At 41.7% G+C, this 19,635-nt stretch overlaps 2 protein-coding genes across 3 annotated transcripts; both read left to right on the forward strand.

Annotated features, from left to right (window-relative positions):
- The first annotated feature begins 10,123 nt into the window (after window positions 1–10,123).
- Window positions 10,124–18,647, forward strand: LOC136487176 (uncharacterized). 2 transcript variants are annotated; one of them, XM_066484306.1, is made up of 13 exons: window positions 10,124–10,921; window positions 11,881–12,310; window positions 12,441–13,062; window positions 13,523–13,563; window positions 13,646–13,714; window positions 15,111–15,211; window positions 16,353–16,431; window positions 17,024–17,122; window positions 17,192–17,260; window positions 17,336–17,385; window positions 17,479–17,560; window positions 17,854–17,948; window positions 18,123–18,647. In XM_066484306.1, exons 1-9 carry the CDS (start codon window positions 10,647–10,649, stop codon window positions 17,237–17,239), a joined length of 1,764 nt encoding a protein of 587 aa, XP_066340403.1. In that variant the 5' UTR covers window positions 10,124–10,646; the 3' UTR covers window positions 17,240–17,260; window positions 17,336–17,385; window positions 17,479–17,560; window positions 17,854–17,948; window positions 18,123–18,647. The 2 variants fall into 2 exon arrangements, with proteins under 2 accessions (XP_066340403.1, XP_066340404.1); XM_066484307.1 differs by lacking the exons at window positions 15,111–15,211; window positions 16,353–16,431; window positions 17,024–17,122; ... (3 more) ...; window positions 17,854–17,948; window positions 18,123–18,647 and adding an exon at window positions 14,503–15,100.
- LOC136489562 (serine/threonine-protein kinase CTR1-like) lies at window positions 17,345–18,255 on the forward strand. The gene is made up of 4 exons (XM_066486157.1): window positions 17,345–17,385; window positions 17,479–17,560; window positions 17,854–17,948; window positions 18,123–18,255. Exons 1-4 carry the CDS (start codon window positions 17,345–17,347, stop codon window positions 18,253–18,255), a joined length of 351 nt encoding a protein of 116 aa, XP_066342254.1.
- Window positions 18,648–19,635: the final 988 nt, after the last annotated feature.

Consider the following 19,635-nt stretch of genomic DNA (forward strand, 5'->3'; position numbering starts at 1 on the left):
ATGAACCAAACTCCTCTTTTCCAAATCGTAAGTCGTAGGTACATAGCTTTTATTAGATACATAGCTTTTACTATACATCTAGATATACATTATATCTAGGTACATAATAAAGACTGTATATCTTGAAAAGCAAAAATGACTTACAATTAAAGTACAAAAATTTCTTCGTCCATCTCTCCATCCATTATCCCTCAGTCCCACCACTTTTTCTTCCGTCACGCACTTCAATCCTTCTTCACCTGCAAGCTGCTTGTGTCCTAATGAGATTTTCGTCCTAGCCATTTTATATTCATCTAATTTTAAAATTAGTATTTGGGATCCTAAACGAATTGAAATGAAAACGTTGTCAACTACAAAGTTTTATAACTTTTCGAGATCTACAACTTTCATTTTGGTAGTTTCTCCATCCGAGGTCGTTTATAAAATTTAAATTTCAAATTTTGAAATTCAAACGTAGTTTTTCAAGACAAGATGATTTCAAATCAAAAAGTTATCAATTACAAAGTTTCATAACTTTTTGAAATCTACAAATTTTGTTTTTGCTGTTTGTCCATCCGAGATCGTTTAAAAAATTCACATTTCAATTTTTTTGAAATTCAAACATAGTTTTTCTTGAGAAGATGGTTTCAAATCAAAAAGTTGTCAACTGCAAAATTTCATAACTTTTTGGGATCTACAACTTTCATTTTGGTAGTTTCTTCATCCGAGGTCATTTACAAAATTTAAATTTTAAATTTTAAAAATTTAAACGTAATTTTTCTTGATAAGATGATTTCAAATCAAAAAGTTGTCAACTACAGAGTTTCATAAGTTTCCGAGATCTACAACTTCTATTTTGGTCATTTGATCTTTTATTCATCCGACATAGTGGTAGTAAGATTATTCACAAATGTTACATATCCCTCTTATTGTTTATGAAACTACAAGAGAGATATATAAATTTTATGAACAATGTTATTACCACTTTATCGGATGAAGAAATGACCAAAATAAAAGTTGAAGATCTTGATAAGTTCTACAACTTCTATGTTCATGATTTATTCAGCTGAAATCATTTAATGTTCCAAAATGATGTTTGAAGTTGCCATTTTTCGAATTTCAAAATTCAAATACATAAAACACAGTCACATGAAAAGATGGATAAAATAATAGCGGTAAGAATACAATAAATTGATAGAGCATGATTTTAGAATTTTTTTTGAAAAAAAATCATTAAATTTGAAGTTAGTACGAGGGAGAAAGACTAGTTACAAGTTTTAGCCAGAGATTAAAAAGAGAAATTAAAGTTCTTAAATAATTTCAAATTTTAATTTCAAACAGTATTTTTAAGTAGTAAATGATCTCAAATAAAAAAGTTTTTAACTACAAAGTTGCATAACTTTTCGAGATCTACAACTTTTGTTTTGGCCATTTCTCCATCTGAGGCCGTTTGAAAAATTAAAATTTTAAATTTTAGAAATCAAACGTAATTTTCGTTAGATAGATTATTTCAAATGAAAATATTTGGACATTCAAACGATCTCAAATTAAAAAAGTTTGAACTACAAAGTTGTAGATATCGTCGAGTACTACAACTTTGATATAAAGTTCATCTTCATCAGACATCATATGAGAAACTTATAAAATTTTCTTGAAGCATATCACTGTCGATTCAAGCCACGAACCGATAATGATAATATCAGTGTCGGTTCTTAGCTAAAACCGGCAGTGAAGACCCAATATCACTGCCGGTTTTTGGCTAAAATCGATCATGATATGAACCGACAGTGAATACCTGAATATCAGTATCGGTTTTAACTAAAAATCGGCAATGATGGTCTATCACTGTCTATCACTATCGGTTTTTTAAAATTTGGCAGTGATGAGACCGACAGTGATGTCCAATTCTAGTGCTAGCTGGGCCACACATCGATCCAGCAGTTGTAAACTAATAGTTAGTAGGTTATTGGTAGTTAAGTACGGTTGGCTAGCAGCCATTTGCCGAGGCTTTTACCTGTGTACCCTTAAAAAAGATGCCACACTCCTGCGTACCCCTCAAAAGTTGGTCGTCACCTACATGCCCTCGCTCGAACTTTTCTTTTCCCTCACGCCATTCCGTCGGCATTTGCTCCTAACGGTGGGTAACAGCTCTGGAGAATGACTCAATTGCCCTTGGGCTTGTATGGGCGTCTGAACTTTTTCGTTTCCCCTGTGCCATTGCCAGGCCAATTGACTTTGGCGCCGCTGTTGGCACGAAGCTGGCCTGTGAATAACTTGCTCGGTTGGGCCGTCAGTCATGTGGGGGTCACGGATTAGCTGATATAGTCTGAACTAGCATACCCTGATCTGGGGTAGAAAAGGCTACGAGAAACAAGGGCACACGGTGCCCCTAGCTTGACAGTTTCTTGGTCGGCCGATGATCGAGTACATGGATGCTCATCTATGTTGTTGAAGAGATGACGAGGACCTTTATTGTTGTAATGGCACTCCCTTTCTTTTGGTGAGATTACTCATAATGCCTTCCTCCAATCCAGTGTGCTGATACCCGTCACCTTATCTTATAGATGACGTAGAACCGCATCTAGTTGTGGTTGCCGCGTGCTAATGTTTGATCAACCAAGTAGGGAGCAAACATGAGTGATATGATGTATTGTATTTACTGTCCAATATATATACGGGTACTATACCGATATTTACCTACATCTACTTTGTCTCTTTGCATAGTTGCATTGCTGCGTGGAGCATTGCAGACATAAGCATGACTTACAATTTACAACAGACATATTCCTAGATAAGCACATGATGATGATCGGCATATTACCCAGTAGCACTACCTTGTACGGAGCAACACTGGCACCGTGGTCATCCATTTAAACCAGCCTTTTTTCTGTCACCTGAACATTCCGGACAGTGTCGGTCAGTAGTAAACAGCAGGTGGTGCGATCACAACAAACGCCAGAACAAGTTAAAGTCACTTCAGCGGACCGTGCACACGTATGTGCCGTTGGCCGCCATGACCGTCCACCCTGGCCGAATCAATGGAGCACCACGGCAACGGAGCGTGTTTCCTGGACTGCACATGGAGCCCCAGGAAGGACGTAGCCGGGGGCCGAGTCGACACGGACGGCAGCGCGCGCGAGAGCCACGACTCCGACGGCTACTTGGGCAATGGCGGCTGGAGCAGCAGCGGCTGTGGCGGCGACAGCACGATCTCACGCCCGTCAATAACGGCCTCCTTGTCCTCCAGAAGCAGCGGGAAGCCGTATCCACCGGCGGCCGGGCCACGCCCGAGCTTCTTCTCGGCGCTCGCCGGCGAGCTTGCTGCAGCCGGCAGCAGCAGCGCGGTGTCGCTGGTCCTCGAGACCTGCTTCCTCCGCGCCGACGAGCCGTGGCCGCGATCCTCGTTTGACCTGTCGAGAACCAGGAGCAGCCCCAGATGGCTCGTTTTCGGGTGCACCGCGGCCTGCCCCCCTCGGCGTCTGTAGAGCTCGCGCACCGTCCTGTCCAGCTGGAAATCGTCTCCGGTATGCTGCAGCTGCTGCGCGTTCTGCAGCAGCGGATCCATTACCCTCTTGCTCCCGCCGCAGGTTGACAGGAACGGCCTGCCCGTCCCTCGCCGCGATCCGCAGGAGAGCAGCAGGGCGCTCTTCACGCACCGGGTGGGCAGCAGCCCGCACCGCCCGGACGCGAACCCCCGCGTGTTGTGCGCGTCGGACTCGGCCTCGTCGTCGTTCCCGCCGTGACCCAGAGGGCAAGGAGGATATTTTTCTAACCTGATCCCACATGTCAGAGCCGTCAAACGGCCAAAATCTAACAGAATGTCGACGGAATGGCGTGAGGGAAAAGAAAAGTTCGAGCGAGGGCATGTAGGTGACGACCAACTTTTGAGGGGTACGCAGGAGTGTGACATCTTTTTTAAGGGTACACAGGTAAAAGCCTCCCATTTGCCTGCCCAAAGACCGTGGAATTAATCGATCGTACATCCTTGCAGGAGACGATGGTGCAAGAAGGTGTGGTGAGCAGGGCGGCGATGTGTTCACCTCCCTGCTCTTAGCCCTGGGCGTTCGGTTACCGAACCGAACTGATCTGTTCTTTGTTTTTTTGAAACGAACTGATCTGTTCTTTGTTTTTTTTTTAAGAAGTTCGGTTCTCAAAAAACTAGTACCGATCGGTTCTTCAAAAAATATAGAACCAATCAAGTTCGGTATCGGTTCTTTTGGTTCGGTTCAGGTAGAATCGAAAAACCAATACCCAAAATAATTGAAGTGACACACATATTCAGATCTTGAATCAAATCTTAATCATATCTGTCAGCAAAATACTTAGGACCCGTTTGGCTGGCTGCGGGCGGCTCCGGCTCCTGCGCCGAAATCACTGTTCATCTACACGTATTTCACTGTTTATCGAAGCCGTTTTTCTCTCTCCTTTCCTCCCCACTTACAGACGCCGTCGCAGCAGCCGGAGCCAAAAATTCGAGCTTCGCCGGCTCTGGCTCGCTCAGCCTCCTGTCGGCCGCCCAGCGGCCGACACCTTGCTACAGTGCCGGAGCCGGAGCCGCAGGAGCCCGGCCAAACAAGTCCTTACACTGCAGGAGGCAATGGATGTAGCCGTCTTAGGGTGGAGGGCGCTACTGAGTGGTGACGTGCGGACTGCGGACCGAGAGGGCCTTGCGAGCTTGGGCTGCGACCACGGACGTGGACTGCGACTGCGACTGCTTCCTCACATTCTCGCAGCAGGCATAGTCATCCAGCTGAACTTTGTGGCCACGGACGTGGACTGCGACTGCGACTGCACGCCGTTTTTTTCTTCTGGGTTTGGGGGTGCACGTGTGCGCTTTCCCGCCAGGGAAAAGCGTAAGCTTGCTGCTGGCTTAGCTTATTGGTTGGTCAGTTGTTGCTTTTGCTGACTGATGGGGATTTTATCTATCCAGATACTAACTAATAATATACCTAAAGTGAGGAAGCAGCATGCACATAATCCAGATGCAGTCATCCACCCACCCAGCTTAATTATCTCTCACTTTCACCTAACTGTCAGCTACTTTGATTTTAGCGGCGCGCGGAAGATGCAGCTTCTTCTTCGTCTTCTTTTTTCTTTTTTCCAGGATGCTCTTAACTTTCCAAAATCCAAATCTAAAGAGCAATAAAAGGGCATGGAATATCTTTTCTTTATAAAACTGTCATGGAATTCTCGTGCTACGAAATATATTCGGAGGTAAAGCAGAGGAGAACAAAGGGCTAGTATAGCTAGATGGGGTACAAACGAAAAACTGGCCTCTTTCTCCACTCTCTAAGAATTCATTCAGCATACCGTTATTTTTCCTTTCACCCTTTTATATAATTTTCTTCAATGCATACATATTTTTGGAGCGCTGGAGATACGTATTGAGTTGCATTGACCAGTCCAACCCAAAAGCCTAAACTGATGGAGAAAGGTAGGCAATTCAGTTATATTCCAACACTCTCTCACGTGGAGCCTCCCTCAAGCCTCAAACGTAGAATAGGAAAGATCAGCAATTATTTTATTGTAATTGCGCTAACCAAGACTGGAACTCGAGACCTCTGACTTTGATACCATATTGAGTTGCATACACCGACCAGTTCAACACAAAAGCTTAAGCTGATGGGAAAAGTGGACAATTCACTTATATTTCAACAATATGAGCCAGTCAAACGCTTATACTGCAAGGCTGCAAGCAATGCAAGTGGCTCGGAAGATAGGCACCAGTCCCTCTCATGTAAGGCAACTAGCTATGCAAGTTGCTTAGTTGTGTCCTCATCCCACACTCCATATAGTAGATAAGGACAAATTTAAGTTCACCCAAAAAAAATTAACAAATTTTACTTATTTGACAGGATTTTGGAGTGGAGAAAATAAACATGGATCATCGATGGATGCATGGTCATTGTCATCTCAGCATCTACAATTCTAAGAGATCTGTTTGGTTTAACCGTGAGCTATAAAAAAATCTGTCATAAGCTATGAGATGGGAGAAAACTTATTGTGAGTTATGTGTTGCAGAAAAGTTATAAACTCTGTTTGGTTGAAACTAGGAAACCTACCAACCGCTCCCTATGTCTATCTTCAAATAGTTCTGAAACATCTCTTTATTTCAAAGAGCTAAAAGCAAAAAGTAGAGTCCAAGTTGACTACATGAAATTAGAAAAGGCAGATTTAGGTTCCAGCTCTTTTAATTTGTTGGCGTTCAGCAAAAGCACATTTTAGAAGCTGAACTCTTTGTGTACTTGTGCGAAGAATTAAGAATTACAGTCTCAAGCCCTGTTTGAATGTTGTAGTATAAAGAAACCGTAGTATCAAGAAGTTACAATTTTAAAACACATAGATGAGCAAAACTACGATTTAGAGAAAAGAGAGGTTTAGAGTGGTGTTTATAAAACTTCAAAAAAACTAGACTACACTCTCTGAGAATTCATTCAGCATACCGTACTGTGCTAGTCCAGCACGTTGTTTTTTCTTTCACCTTCTATATAACTTTCTTCAATGCATAAATAGTTTTGGAGCGCTGGTGATACGAGCCAGTCAAAAACGCTTATGCTGCAAGCAATAATGCAAGTGGCTCGGAAGATAGGCAAGAGTCCCTCTCATGTAAGGCAACTAGCTACGCAAGTTGCTTGGTTGTGTCCTCACTCTAGACTCCATATAGTACTATAGATATACTCCTTCCATTTTGATCGCCACAGATGCAAGTGGAGAAGGACAAATTTAAGTCCACTCCAAAAAAGTACTGAAGAAGTTTTACTTATTTGACATACGATTTGGAGTGAAGAAAATAAACTTGGATCATCGATGTATGCATGTTGTTACCATCGCAACGCCTACAATTTTAAGGGATTTTGTTTGGTTTAACCGTGAGCTGCGGAAAATCTATTGTTAGCTATGAGATGTGAAAAAATGTTTTATGTTATGTGCCGCAGAAAAGTTGTAAAATCTATTTGATTGAAACTAGGAAACCTAGCTACTCCCTTCTCTTATCTTCAAATAGTTATGAAACATCTCTTTATTTGAAAAGGTTTCAAGCTAGACTACACGAAAATTAGAAAAGCAGCTTCAGGTTCTAGCTGTTTTGTTGGCGTTCAGCAAAAGCACTTTTTAGAAGCTGAACTCTTTGCATACTTATGTGAAGAATTTACCATCTCAGACCCTGTTTGGAAAGAATCTGTAGTATCAAGAAATTACAGTTTTAAAAGGAAAAATCATGGTTTACATTGGAATTTATAAAACTCCAAGAAAACTACAATTTTGGTAACACTATGGTTTTCAATCCCAGAAAGTTCGCTGCATCCGAAGACTTTGTAGCACTCTAAAGCCAAAGTACCTTACAAAATACCATTATTATGTTCCTAAAATTCTAAAAATACTTTTGTATACAAACTCAGCCTCACGTATTGCAATACTGAGATTGTAGTAGGTAGGTGATACATGAGGCATGCCGTCGAGAAACGAGACGCCGCCGACGAGCGACAGGCATGCCGCTGCGTGGCCGCATGCACACCAAAGCAGATCCATGAATGGCGTCCATCCATCAGCTTAAAGAATGCAAATACTACAACGAGAGGAGGTGAGCTCACGGTCTCGGATGGATATTATCGGCTTGCATTGGGTTGTGTTCCCGAAGAGGAGGCCACCGGCCGGCTTGCTTGCACTGGTCCTGCAGCTGCTGCATGCAACGCAACATCGGCGACACGAGGCCGGCAAGGTGGGCCCATGCATGCATGGTGCATCAACCGCGCGCCACATGCCACGACCACCGCGGTCGGCGTTGCTACCAACCATATATGTCAGGCATGACCGAAGCTGCTTTGCTTCGCCTCTGGGGGCTTCTTCGCCGACATGCGTCTTTTTATCATTTTTTTTGCTGACTTCTGGCCGTCAACAGCGTTGGGTCTTACCTTACTTAAAACAAAGTTTAGAAAATGGTTGGTCTTGTGTTATCTTCATCAGTAATGCTTGGTTTTTTTCTATATGTCTATTCTATTCGTATCCTCAAATTCAAATGTGCTGAGGGGTTATTAGTTTAGTTAATGTCTCTGCAGTTCTTGGCACTCCACAAATCATAAAGGATTTTGTGTATACAATATGCAGTATAAGGGTAAAGGAAAAGGAGAACATTCCCAGCCTCTCTTCTACATACCTGCACTAACCGTTTTTTTTTCACTTCATCAATAAATGTTACTAATTTTTGTCGAAAAAAAATTGGTTTTGGACAACATGTAAACCGATATTTGTTCAGAGGAGTACATTGATATCCTTCCTGCATTTGGCAAAAAATAAAAATAAAAATAAAAAATCAGTGCTACCGAAACTGACATCTTCCATGGGAATTTCACCACGCGGTCCCCGGCCCCGGACAAGTTTCGGTATAAGACAAGTTACTAGTTGTGCATGTGCTCAAAGACATTTTGGACTTTTGGTTGGTGCATTGGGAAAAACCGACACTTCCTGTTTTGAAATAAATGCTATTTTGCCCATCCATTCAGTCAAATCTTTGACCAAAAAAACACTTTGATTGCTTGACTTTAATACATGGAAAACCATTTCTTTAAAAATAACATAGATGATATATAAATATTGCCCATATAAAAAGAAGCACTCCTTCCTCATGTAATGGCTTTCTATTTTGTTTTTAAAAGTATCAGCCATATAATAGCATAGATTTTCCATTTATTTTAAAAATAACATAAACGAAAATGCTTATCTTGTTTTGGTACATGAAAATGCTGTTCCGATGAAGAAGCAAACAAGCACTAGATGTCCTCCACAGTCTTAGGGCCTGTTTGTATCCAGTTAAAAAATAGCACTATGTTTAGATGCTGCTTAGAAGGACCAAAAGTGAAATAATTTCAAAACTAATTGCATAAGCGATGACTAATTGGTGAGACTAATCTATTAATCCTAATTAGCCCATGATTAGCTCTTGTGGCGCTACATTAAACCTGTGCTAATTATGGACTAATTAGGGCAGTCCCAGTGAAAGAAACTAGTAGTTTCTATAACATAGGATATCGCACCAAAAAAGTACTGCTTTCCAACCCATGGTTTCTATGAGTAATAACTATTTTCTCTTTCTCTCTCCCAACTATATCTTTTCCTCCCATAGGAGTGCGACACGAGCTCCCTAGAAACTGGTGGTTTCTCCCCAATGGCGATTTCATGGTTTCTTGGTGCATTGGATCAAGAGTAGACCTGGTTTCTTCATGAAGAAACCATTTCTATGATTTTTGCTCTCTTTCTTCATTAATTACGTTGCTATGTCAGCGTTTTGTCTACGTGGCAAGTCATTTAATGAGGATAGAAACAATCATCAATGCACCAGGGCAGTCCCAATGCTAGAAACTACGTATAGTTTCTATACCTATTAATTTTCATAGACACTATGTATAGAAATCATGGTTCCAATGGATAGTTTCTACAGAACAACTTTTTATCCAATCACATACACTCTCTCTCCATTCGCTACCAATCACATCCCTTCGTGTCTTGGTTCTCGTGTAGACATGGTTTCTAACTTAGACCCGGTTTCTATGATTTTTGTTCTCTCTCTTCAATAACTACCTTGCCACATCAGCAAAATGCTTAGGTGGCAGTACAATTAATGCCCATAGAAACTATAGTGGTTTCTGCATTGGGAGTGCCCTTAGGATTACTAGATCCATCTTGCCAATTAATTATCATTTACTCAATTAGTCTTGGAATTGGTTCACATTACTTTTAGCCGCATGGATCCAGACACTCTGGTTACTGCCCAAGTAGGGTAGCACTACTTGACAAGAGCAGATACAGTAACTTCCAACACACACATGCGTCCAGACTCCGGAGTAGTATACTGAAGAATATTGCAGGGCCACACGATCAGGGATTAATAAAGGAATAAAGGTGCTTTCCGGTGATGATGGAGCAGACTTGCTGCTTGCCACAGTTGGGTCGACAGAGGCCCCATTCAAGCGTTTCTTTTTTTTTATTTAAAACTGTATTTTACTTTCATAAATATCTTCATTCATTCAAATTCCAAACGAACGGCGCTAGAGACACGAGCCGTCGCTGTAGAGATCATCCCCGGCACCACCATCCAATTCCAATTAGGACAAAGAAAGTATAAATAATAAGCTGGGGCTGAGGGAATAATAAAGAGAAAGTCCGGAAACAAAGGCAGGCGAGAGGAACAACCAAAGCAAAAGCCAAGAGAGATTGGGATTGACAGATTCCGTCCCTCAATCCTCATTGCTGCATATCTAAGCAACAAGCCTGCAGCCGGAAAAACAGAACAGACCACGCCACCACCAGCAGCGGCGGCAGCAGCAGGGAGCAAGAACTCCTGCTGGGTTCCTCCCATTCCTGGATTCCTTTCTCTGTTTCTTATTAGGAGGCGTAGTAGCTCTGAATTCCATCCAGTTCAGAAGCTTCCAGAAGGCAGGATTGAGCCAAATTTGCTCCCCGGATTGCCGGGAAACCAACAAAAGCCGCCGCTTTATGCTTCTTGGATCAGAGGAATCTTCGAGAAATCGATAAAAGGTGCCTTTCTTGCGGCCAACCGGGTCGCGGAAGCCTCTCCAAAGGCGCCAACTTTGCTGCCACCATGCGAGCTCAAGGAACGCCCCTGATGCTTTGCCATTTGATACAAGAACACAGCACCGGGCGCTCTGCCGGTGATGGCGGCGGAGGAGCTGCTGCGGAAGATACGGGAGCTGGAGGAGGGCCAGGCGGACCTGAAGCGGGAGATTTCCATGCTCGTGCCGGAGCAGCAGCACCAGCACCACGCCTCGCGCCGCCCGCCGCGGCGCGCCCTCCCCGCGGCGCCGTCCCTGTCGTCGCGGCTGCAGCGCGTGGGCCGCATCGGGCTCACTGACCGCCAGCACATCAGGGCCCTGCACGCGCTGGGACAGGCCGTGCATATCGTTGCCCCCGGCGGGAAACTCATTTACTGGTGAGGTTCCTTGCATTTGGTTGTCTGTGTACTCTGCACTAGGAGTGTTCGGTGAAATGTCTGATAAGCGTTATGCAGAGGCTCAAACCAATCTTAGAGAACAGTAAGCATTCGTTATTTCTGTTGAAGGCTGGAAAACGATTTCGATCAATTTGCACTTTTTTCTAGTGGAGGTACCATTGTAGTGATGGTTGGTCGCTTGTAGCTTAGGGCCTTAGCCACTCCTGCTGCATGCCTTTGAGTAAGAAGTAACTGATTTTGCGAATGTTAGCCTTGTAATTTACAGGAAACTATAGTTTTAGTGGGAGGGAACCTGTTGCAGCAGTAAACATGGTTTAATATTGGAATGGATGCTATGTCTCTTAGCTGGTTTCTAGTGATCATGCAACAGTGTTTTATTATATGTGACCATGTTCAGTTCACCATGCGCATGGAAGTAGAATAAGTCAGAAAAGTTGGCTTAATATCTGCGCAAAATAATTAGTGTCAGGATATTTGATGCATCACTTACAGCTGATTAGCTAATTGTATAGACCGTTTTATATCCTAAGTCAAAGTTCTATGCTGCTTATTTGGTCAACCTGGGTGGCAATGGTGAAGATATATCATGTGGCCTTTATGAGTATTTATTCAGTATACATTTTAAAACTTATTAAAAGGTTGTATGCACAATTGTACAATTTTTTGGAACGCAGCTTGAATGTTTGGTATGGGACTAACAGAATGTGTAGCGAGAAAATGTTGGTTTATGTTGTGTTGGTACATATTTGGGTCCGAACTCATGGTGTTACTTGATATATTCAATTACTGTACATACATTTCATTCTGATTGTTGTTTAGTTGGCTCAGGAAGCATGTAAAATTGTTAATGTAATCTGCAATTTAGCCTATACTTACTACCTCACTGTTGAACCCTACTGCTACTGCCTATTTTACAAAACACTCCAATCTTTATCTAGGAACCGGTACGCCGAACAAATGTATGGCTATTCTACATCAGAAGCAGTTGGTCAAGATGCCGTTGAATTATTGGTTCATCCTAATGATGCTGAGGCAGCAAACAATATCATCGGAAATATATTTATGGGGAAATGTTGGAGAGGGAAGTTTCCTGTTAAAAAGAAGTCAGGAGAACGGTTCTTCATTGTGGCCAATAATACTCCTTTGTATGATGATGATGGCAGTTTGGTGGGTCTCATTTGTCTCTCAGTTGATACGAAGACATTAGAGGATATAATGGGCCCTTCAACTTCAATGAGGTCCTATACACATCCAGCGAGGCCCCGGTTTCAAGTCAACAATCGGCCTAAATGCAATTTATTAAATAAAAGTTCTTTTGAGTCTGAGCAACCTGTCCAATCTTCTATAGCCTCCAAGATAACAACTTTGGTACGTGTACTTCTGAACAGACAAAAAAGGCTTTACTACTCAATTGCAGTAGAAAGTTTCTCTTGTGTCATTTCTTCTTAATTTATGTCCTAGTGTACTGTTTTCTTGATTTTTTAGAATAACACCACAGGCTAGCAAAGTTACAAACAGAGTTCGTTCTCGGATGAAGACAGGTCAGAACTGCAATGAACAATATGGTGGCGGTTCTGAGTGTCAGTACTCTGAAGATGATTCCAAGGAAGAACTGGCATCTAGTGGAACAAACACCCCTAGAGGTGATGTACTGCATGATGGCTTTGTTAAAGGAGACCATTCCCCTGGGAAGTCGAGTAAAACAAGTAGTGGTGACTCAGGGGACGGAAATGAAAGGCTTTACAAGATTAGTTCAAAGGCAGAGGAATTATTGGCCAATAAGGGGATATCGTGGCCTTGGAAAGGGCACGAACAGAATGGTCCTGACAAGGGTCACATGAACCCATTGCAGTTCCATGATAAGCAAGACAATGACCACATACATCTGGCTGGTCCAGAGTCAATTGTAATTCCAGACTACCAAGATTCTGATAGCACCCAGGAAAGCAAATATGAAGTAACGGGTAACTGGTGGTCTTTCACCAATGATAGCTTCAATAGTTTGGGCAGCAGTTTAAGTTCTGATAGCAGTGCTATTGAGAGAGTAGATCATGAAGCAGATTGCCTAGATTATGAGATTCTGTGGGAAGACCTAGTAATTGGAGAACAAGTAGGTCAAGGTATTCGCTTCTCATTCTGCAAATGCTTCTATTTGTCTGCAAATGTAGAAACACACTTCTCTTGCTTACTCGTGCTCCAAAAGATTTATGCATGCACAGACCTTACTTAAGCAACATGCTAAATTTGCTAATGGGGACACCTAAGCCCCTGGATATGAATTTTGCAGTTTCTTAATAATTTTGGTTTATGTGTTTTTCTTTGGCTGAATCCATATCACTGTTTCCTGAAATCTTCAAAGCATTTTAATTAATTCCATGCTTCACTATAGAATTGGTGGCATGAACCCCATATCATGATAATGTTACATTTTAAGGTCTTGCATATCATGACAGGGATGGCATTTTTCCTCCGTATGATCATGCATATAATCAGACATTATTAGTAACAATAAATCTTTTGTTTACTTATCATTCTGTTTTATAATAGATATATTTTGCTTATGCTATTCATGTTTGGCAGGTTCTTGCGGAACAGTGTATCATGCTCAGTGGTATGGCTCGGTATGTAACCTTACCTGTGTGAATATGCATGAATTTTTATTCTTAGTGACTGATTTTAGATTCTTATATTATTTCTTTGTAGGATGTAGCAGTTAAACTATTCTCTAAGCAAGAATATTCAGAAGAAATGATAGATACCTTCAGACAAGAGGTAGACATTTATTAATCTATATATGCATGCATATGAACTTGATTTCCTTTTTCTTCTTTTTCTTGAAGCAATTCTATAGCAATTGTCAATGTAGATACTTCAGTACTAAAATTACGATACATACCATGGAAAAATGGCACATTACTTGACATGCAAATCATCATCACACACTCTTTATCAGTTTTTTCCACAACACACTTAGTTTTTTGAAAACATTTTGCAGCATGCTTGGACCATTGTTAGCCAACCACTGCTGCACTCACATAAGGCATATCATGAGATATTTAGATATACAAAGTAACTCCTCATCTTGTTAGTGCATTACAACACTTACGTTTAGGCAAACCATTTTTAACTTCCACATAGGAAGGACAAGGAGAAATAAGCAAAGAGGGAATAAAGAGAGGAGATCAATATTGTATAAATCAACTCAGCAACACAAAATACTGACACATGCAAACACATGGCATGGACCATGTTGTAGTAATATCACCATGTTGGCAATTAGCTCATCCAAGTATGATGCTTCTATGTCAGTCGATTGAGTCATGCTGCAAAGCATTCTTGCACTAGTTGGTCACTGTGGATGAGGACACACAACGAAGCATACAGACACAGGTTAGGTTGATTACTAAGTCGCAGAAGCAGAAAGCAAGAACTTTCTGAACAATTCCTTGAGGCCATTTTCAGCATAATTTTATAGTAACTCAAGATTTGTTTTGCTCTGATGCATTCACAAACTGAACAGATTTGAACAATTCTGAAATTATGTCTATGTGTCAACTCAGGACATAACATGATGGTGTTGTATAATCACTGGATAACTGGGTGGGATATGCTTGGCATTTATATTTCCACTTTCTAATATATTTTTCCTTGATCGAATGCACATCCAGGAAGTCTCCTGCTAGTTTTGCAGGATGGGTAAGAATTTTTGGTGACTTTATATTGTTGACGACAGGTGTTACATATCAGAGGGTGTTATAGGCTTTGATTCACTGAACTGCTTTAAAGTTTTTGCTTTCCATCTTGCAGGAGTTAAAATAAAGTTTTTTTTATCTTGTAGCGGGATCTTTTTTGTTGCTCTCATATCTTGAATTTTTTAAAAATTTCATATTCTCTATATGCTTATACTGATCTGTGTCAGATGTGCAATATTTTGCTTCCATTATGACTTGTAAGCTTCTGAAGGGAAAATGTTGGTAGGACTTTCATGTACCCAAAGAAACCATAAACAATCTTTTCGCTCTTGTATGCTTTTTCTGTAAAACCGAAAAAGGAATACACTGTTGACAATTCTTAGTGTTATCTTTTGCTTATTGTGTTTCTGTAGACTATAGGCTATACTATTCATTATGTTGTTAATTTTCTAAATCCATATCCTTCATACGTGCAGGTATCACTGATGAAGAAACTACATCATCCAAATATTATACTCTTCATGGGTGCAGTTGCATCTCCAGAACGACTTTGTATTATTACAGAATTTCTTCCACGGTGTGTTTTAATCTCTTACAAGTAAAGTTGTCAGAACACCAAGTTATGACTAAAGGACCATTTGTCCATTTGCATATTCTTATGTGATTGTTACTTCTATTCTGTTGGTATAATGGGATTAACCTATACAGTTTGATTTATTATATAGCTTTATAAAAAACTCATCTAGGGGGAGAAATGTCAACCCTAGGATTAATAATATATAGAAGGTGAGAATCAAACCCTTCTTGGCTCACAACCACCCCTACTAACCAATATGAGTCACTATAATGTTAAGGGGCCTATGTCAAGTTGTGAAATCTGAGTAGTAAACACCTGGTTTTCTAAACTGGGCTGGAAATCAAAGGATATGTCCTGTTTAATATTTTCAGGTGTGAAATTTCAAATATGTACATCTCATATTGAAGAATTGGAAATTCCAAAGCATAGATTATTTACCAATGATGACAGAAATGGTTTGTCAATCTGACACTTCCGAAGTTCCCATGTCCTTCACATCCAATTAACATGGTGCATCTTGTATTCTTGTAGTCCCTTGTATATTGATAGGATTAGTCTGCAGAAATCCATTATCCAATTATAAACCAATGGGCCATATACCTTGACCTAATTTAAGACCCTTGGCTTATGCTGCAATTATTCTAATGCCTCTAGACCTAAGTGTAATGCTTGTAATATTGATTGTAATCTTTGGGGATATCCTTGTTTAAAGTATTTAGCACTGACAAAAAAATCTGGGTCCATCAACTGTTTGTTTTATTGTTCTTACGGTCTTACCACATTCACTAATTGTAGGTCTATTACCCAGTTGTTTAAGTAGCCACTCAGTAACTGGGATATGAGATTTTTTCAGTTACTTGTAGTTCTTTCGTGAAGATGGTTGCTTGGTTGGAGTTACTAATTCAGTGAAAGTTAATAGTAACAGTCGTTTTCAGTATTAGATCACTACACTTCATTGTCAAATTATTCCTGCATCATTTTTGCACTAACTGAACAAGCTTTCCCATCAATTGCAATATTTTTTGGTACTACAATTAAATATCAGCTTTTATAATCTTCTACAGTTGTTTACAAGCACAAAAGAGCAAAGCATTTATTGTTCCCTTGCTCCATTCCACACTTTGCTGTTTCCATGTCGCAGGGGGAGTTTGTTCCGCTTACTTCAAAAGAACACTGCCAAGCTGGATCCAAGACGGCGAGTTCACATGGCTATAGACATTGTGAGTGCTGTTTATCTTTCCATAAAGTTTTGGGAAATTGCAAGCCAAATAAATTCTAGTATTTTTTTTTGTAATTAACACAGTGAACTAGCAGAGAACTGGATAAACATTCTTTTATTGTGCTGACAAGAAGCATAATGAATAAACAGAGAAGCATTACAGTGTCATTAATTGTTGACAGGCATGTATCAGAGAAGTCAAACTTCACATAAACATAAACTTGCCATATCAGTTAGCTTCCGTGTATGAAAATACGTATAACATGGTATATAGTCTTGTACTTAATGCAGTGCTACGTGATTTTGAAAATACATTCACAATTTAAGTGATTTTTCTGTGACATAAGAAAAACTAGAGCAACTTACGAGGAACTAGGTAGCTCGATATTAAGAACCCAAATTCGCCTGATGAGGACTTGAACTTTGGTGGTCTGGGTGTAGAACCACATCATCACTCAGTTTCTTTCTGGGACTCTGAATCACTTGATACAAAAAATGGCTTGGTAATTTGTATAAATATAAGTAATATCTTGGCTGTACACGAGCTTATGTAGCATTATTGGTTTTAGAACACACTGTTTCTATTTTTGCAGGCAAGGGGTATGAATTATCTTCACCATTGTAGCCCTCCTATTGTTCACCGTGATCTAAAATCATCAAATTTGTTGGTTGACAAGAACTGGACTGTAAAGGTAACACTTGAATTCAAGTTAGTTCTCCAATCGCCATGCTTTCTTTTCTCATTTATGTTGTTCAAGCAGGTTGCAGATTTTGGTCTTTCACATCTAAAACTCCAAACGTTTTTGTGAACAAAAACTGGAAAAGGAACGGTGGGTAAAAAAAAGTTACTTGATAATGTCATGAACTTTGATCTACAAAATCTGATAATTAGCTTTTCTACACAGCCACAATGGATGGCTCCAGAGGTGTTACGTAATGAACCTTCAGATGAAAAGTACGTTCAACAAAGACATTGTTGACATTATGTGTGCCTCCTATCGGTTTTAGGATTGGCAGTTACTGATCTTTTTGTTCTTGGTAAATATAGGTCTGATGTGTACAGCTATGGGGTTATTCTGTGGGAACTTGTGACCCAAAAGATACCCTGGGATAATCTCAATACAATGCAGGTAAATTGTCCCGGAGCATTTGTCTGTTGCTCTTTTGGTTAGGCATGCACAGACTTCCTCGTACTGTTTGGTGCCCTTTTTTCTGCTTTATTTAGGAAGTAGAGCTAGGCAGACAATTTTGTTTAGAAGAACAACTAACTAGGTACAAATAGTGATAACTAAAGTTTGATGTTTCTTTGCTTCTATGTGCCCAGTCCTTTATGTCTGACTGCTAGACCAACATTCATCGCCATCAGTGCACTATTTTTGCGCTCTGCTCATACAATCAATTCTGTGACACCCCCATGATTCAGGTTATCGGAGCTGTTGGTTTTATGGATCAGAGGTTGGACATCCCAAGCGATACAGATCCTAAATGGGCATCGATGATTGAGAGTTGTTGGGATAGGTAAGCATATTGCCTTTTCCTACTAAGCAACAGTTAACTAGTCGAATGCATATGTGGAGTTCATGTTTGAAGATCATAGATAGAAGCCTAAATCTTCTTTGAGAAAATCATGGTTTCATTCTGATGAACAGTGTGGTTAGCAGTCCCTAATACATGTATCCTTTACTTGAGCAGCGACCCACAAAAACGCCCTTCGTTCCTAGAGCTCCTGGACAGGCTTAGAGACATGCAAAAGCAGTACAGCCTGCAGGCTCAGATGCAGCGGAACCTGTCTGTTGACGCTCTGCTGAAAGGCGCTGTGAAATGAGCACTGAGGAATGGTAGCTCTAAACCTAACGGAACATGGCACTGGACATTGTCGGCTACCAGAGAGAGCAAAGATGGTGGTTCATCGACGGCGTAGCGTGCTAATGACGAAGGCTGGCTCCGTGCATCTTCGCCCCCTTGGCAGAAGAGGAGGAGCTGCGGTCAGAGTTAGAGGTGGTAGCAGCAAAAGTTGTGCATGGCTTCCTGTATCTCAAGGCTTGCTGAAGCTTCAAAATGCGGTAATCTTCGGCCAAGAAGGCCGGACACTTTTGAAATGAGAATGGCCAAGAAGGCCAAAAAGGCCGGACTACTTTTTGTATTGACGCCCCAATTTTTCAAGGGAACAAATTGAATTTTTCTTAAATTTTATACTTAGTTTTTTATAATGTACTTGTGTGCATATAGAACCTATAAATAAACTATATATAATCATAAAACTAGCAGAGACGGACCAAAATCAATGAGGTTGTCCTGTAAAATATAAGTCCAAACAACTCGAAAATCTAACAAAGACATGTAAATGCTCTAATGCCCCGTGCAGTGCTAGTGTGCTACTTCAGAAGGCACTCAAAACAGAGGAGAAAGCGGGTTTCAGGAAAGGCGCCAGCGAGGCAGAGTGAGTGCCACCTCAGGTTGACGGCACCCTGAGGTAATCCAGGTAGTAGCGACCACCCCGCATGCGGCCTTTCCCGACAACGTCGCCGGCATGGGCGGGGCTTCGTTTAAATTAGTGGGTGCGGCCGCACCCACAAAAGTTAAAAAAAAACAGTGTTCAGAGCTAATTTTTCATCCTATATGTACCCACAAATTGCAAACCCTTACACCTAGAAAGGCAAGTGCACCCCCTTGGATTTACTCTAGCTCCACCACTGGTCGCCGGTGGTCGCGACCGTCACGTCGCAGGTCCTGGGACCGAACCCGCGCGCCGCGAGCTCGCCCACGGAGACGACGACGGTGCGCTGGCCGAGCCCCGGGACGTGCCGGAAGTCCGGGACGTCGTAGTGCGTCGTGGCCAGCCTGCCCAGCGCGGCGACGGTGTGCACGCCGAAGGCCTCCTCCTGTTCTTCCGGAGTAGGAGCCCGGACGTCGGAGAGCAGCCCGACGTCACCCGTGGCGTGCATCGGGACGCAGCTCTCCAGGGTAACGTCGAGGAGGATCTGATCGCCGGGCTTCGCCGCCGTGGAGGGATGCTGCTGCTGCATGGTGCGGCGGTACAGTCGTGGGATCAGAGGCGACGAGCGAGGTGAGCGCAGCGGCGCGCGGCGGCTGCACCGTATCTCGATCTTGTTGCCCGGCGTCCTGTGTGTGCTCGGAGACCGATGGAAAATATTTGGGACGGCTTTGTCTCAGGTGGCGCGAGCCAGTGTGCATTATATGGCCA

Source organism: Miscanthus floridulus, chromosome 10, assembly GCF_019320115.1.
Source record: "Miscanthus floridulus cultivar M001 chromosome 10, ASM1932011v1, whole genome shotgun sequence".
In the NCBI taxonomy this organism is placed as follows: Eukaryota; Viridiplantae; Streptophyta; class Magnoliopsida; order Poales; family Poaceae; genus Miscanthus; species Miscanthus floridulus.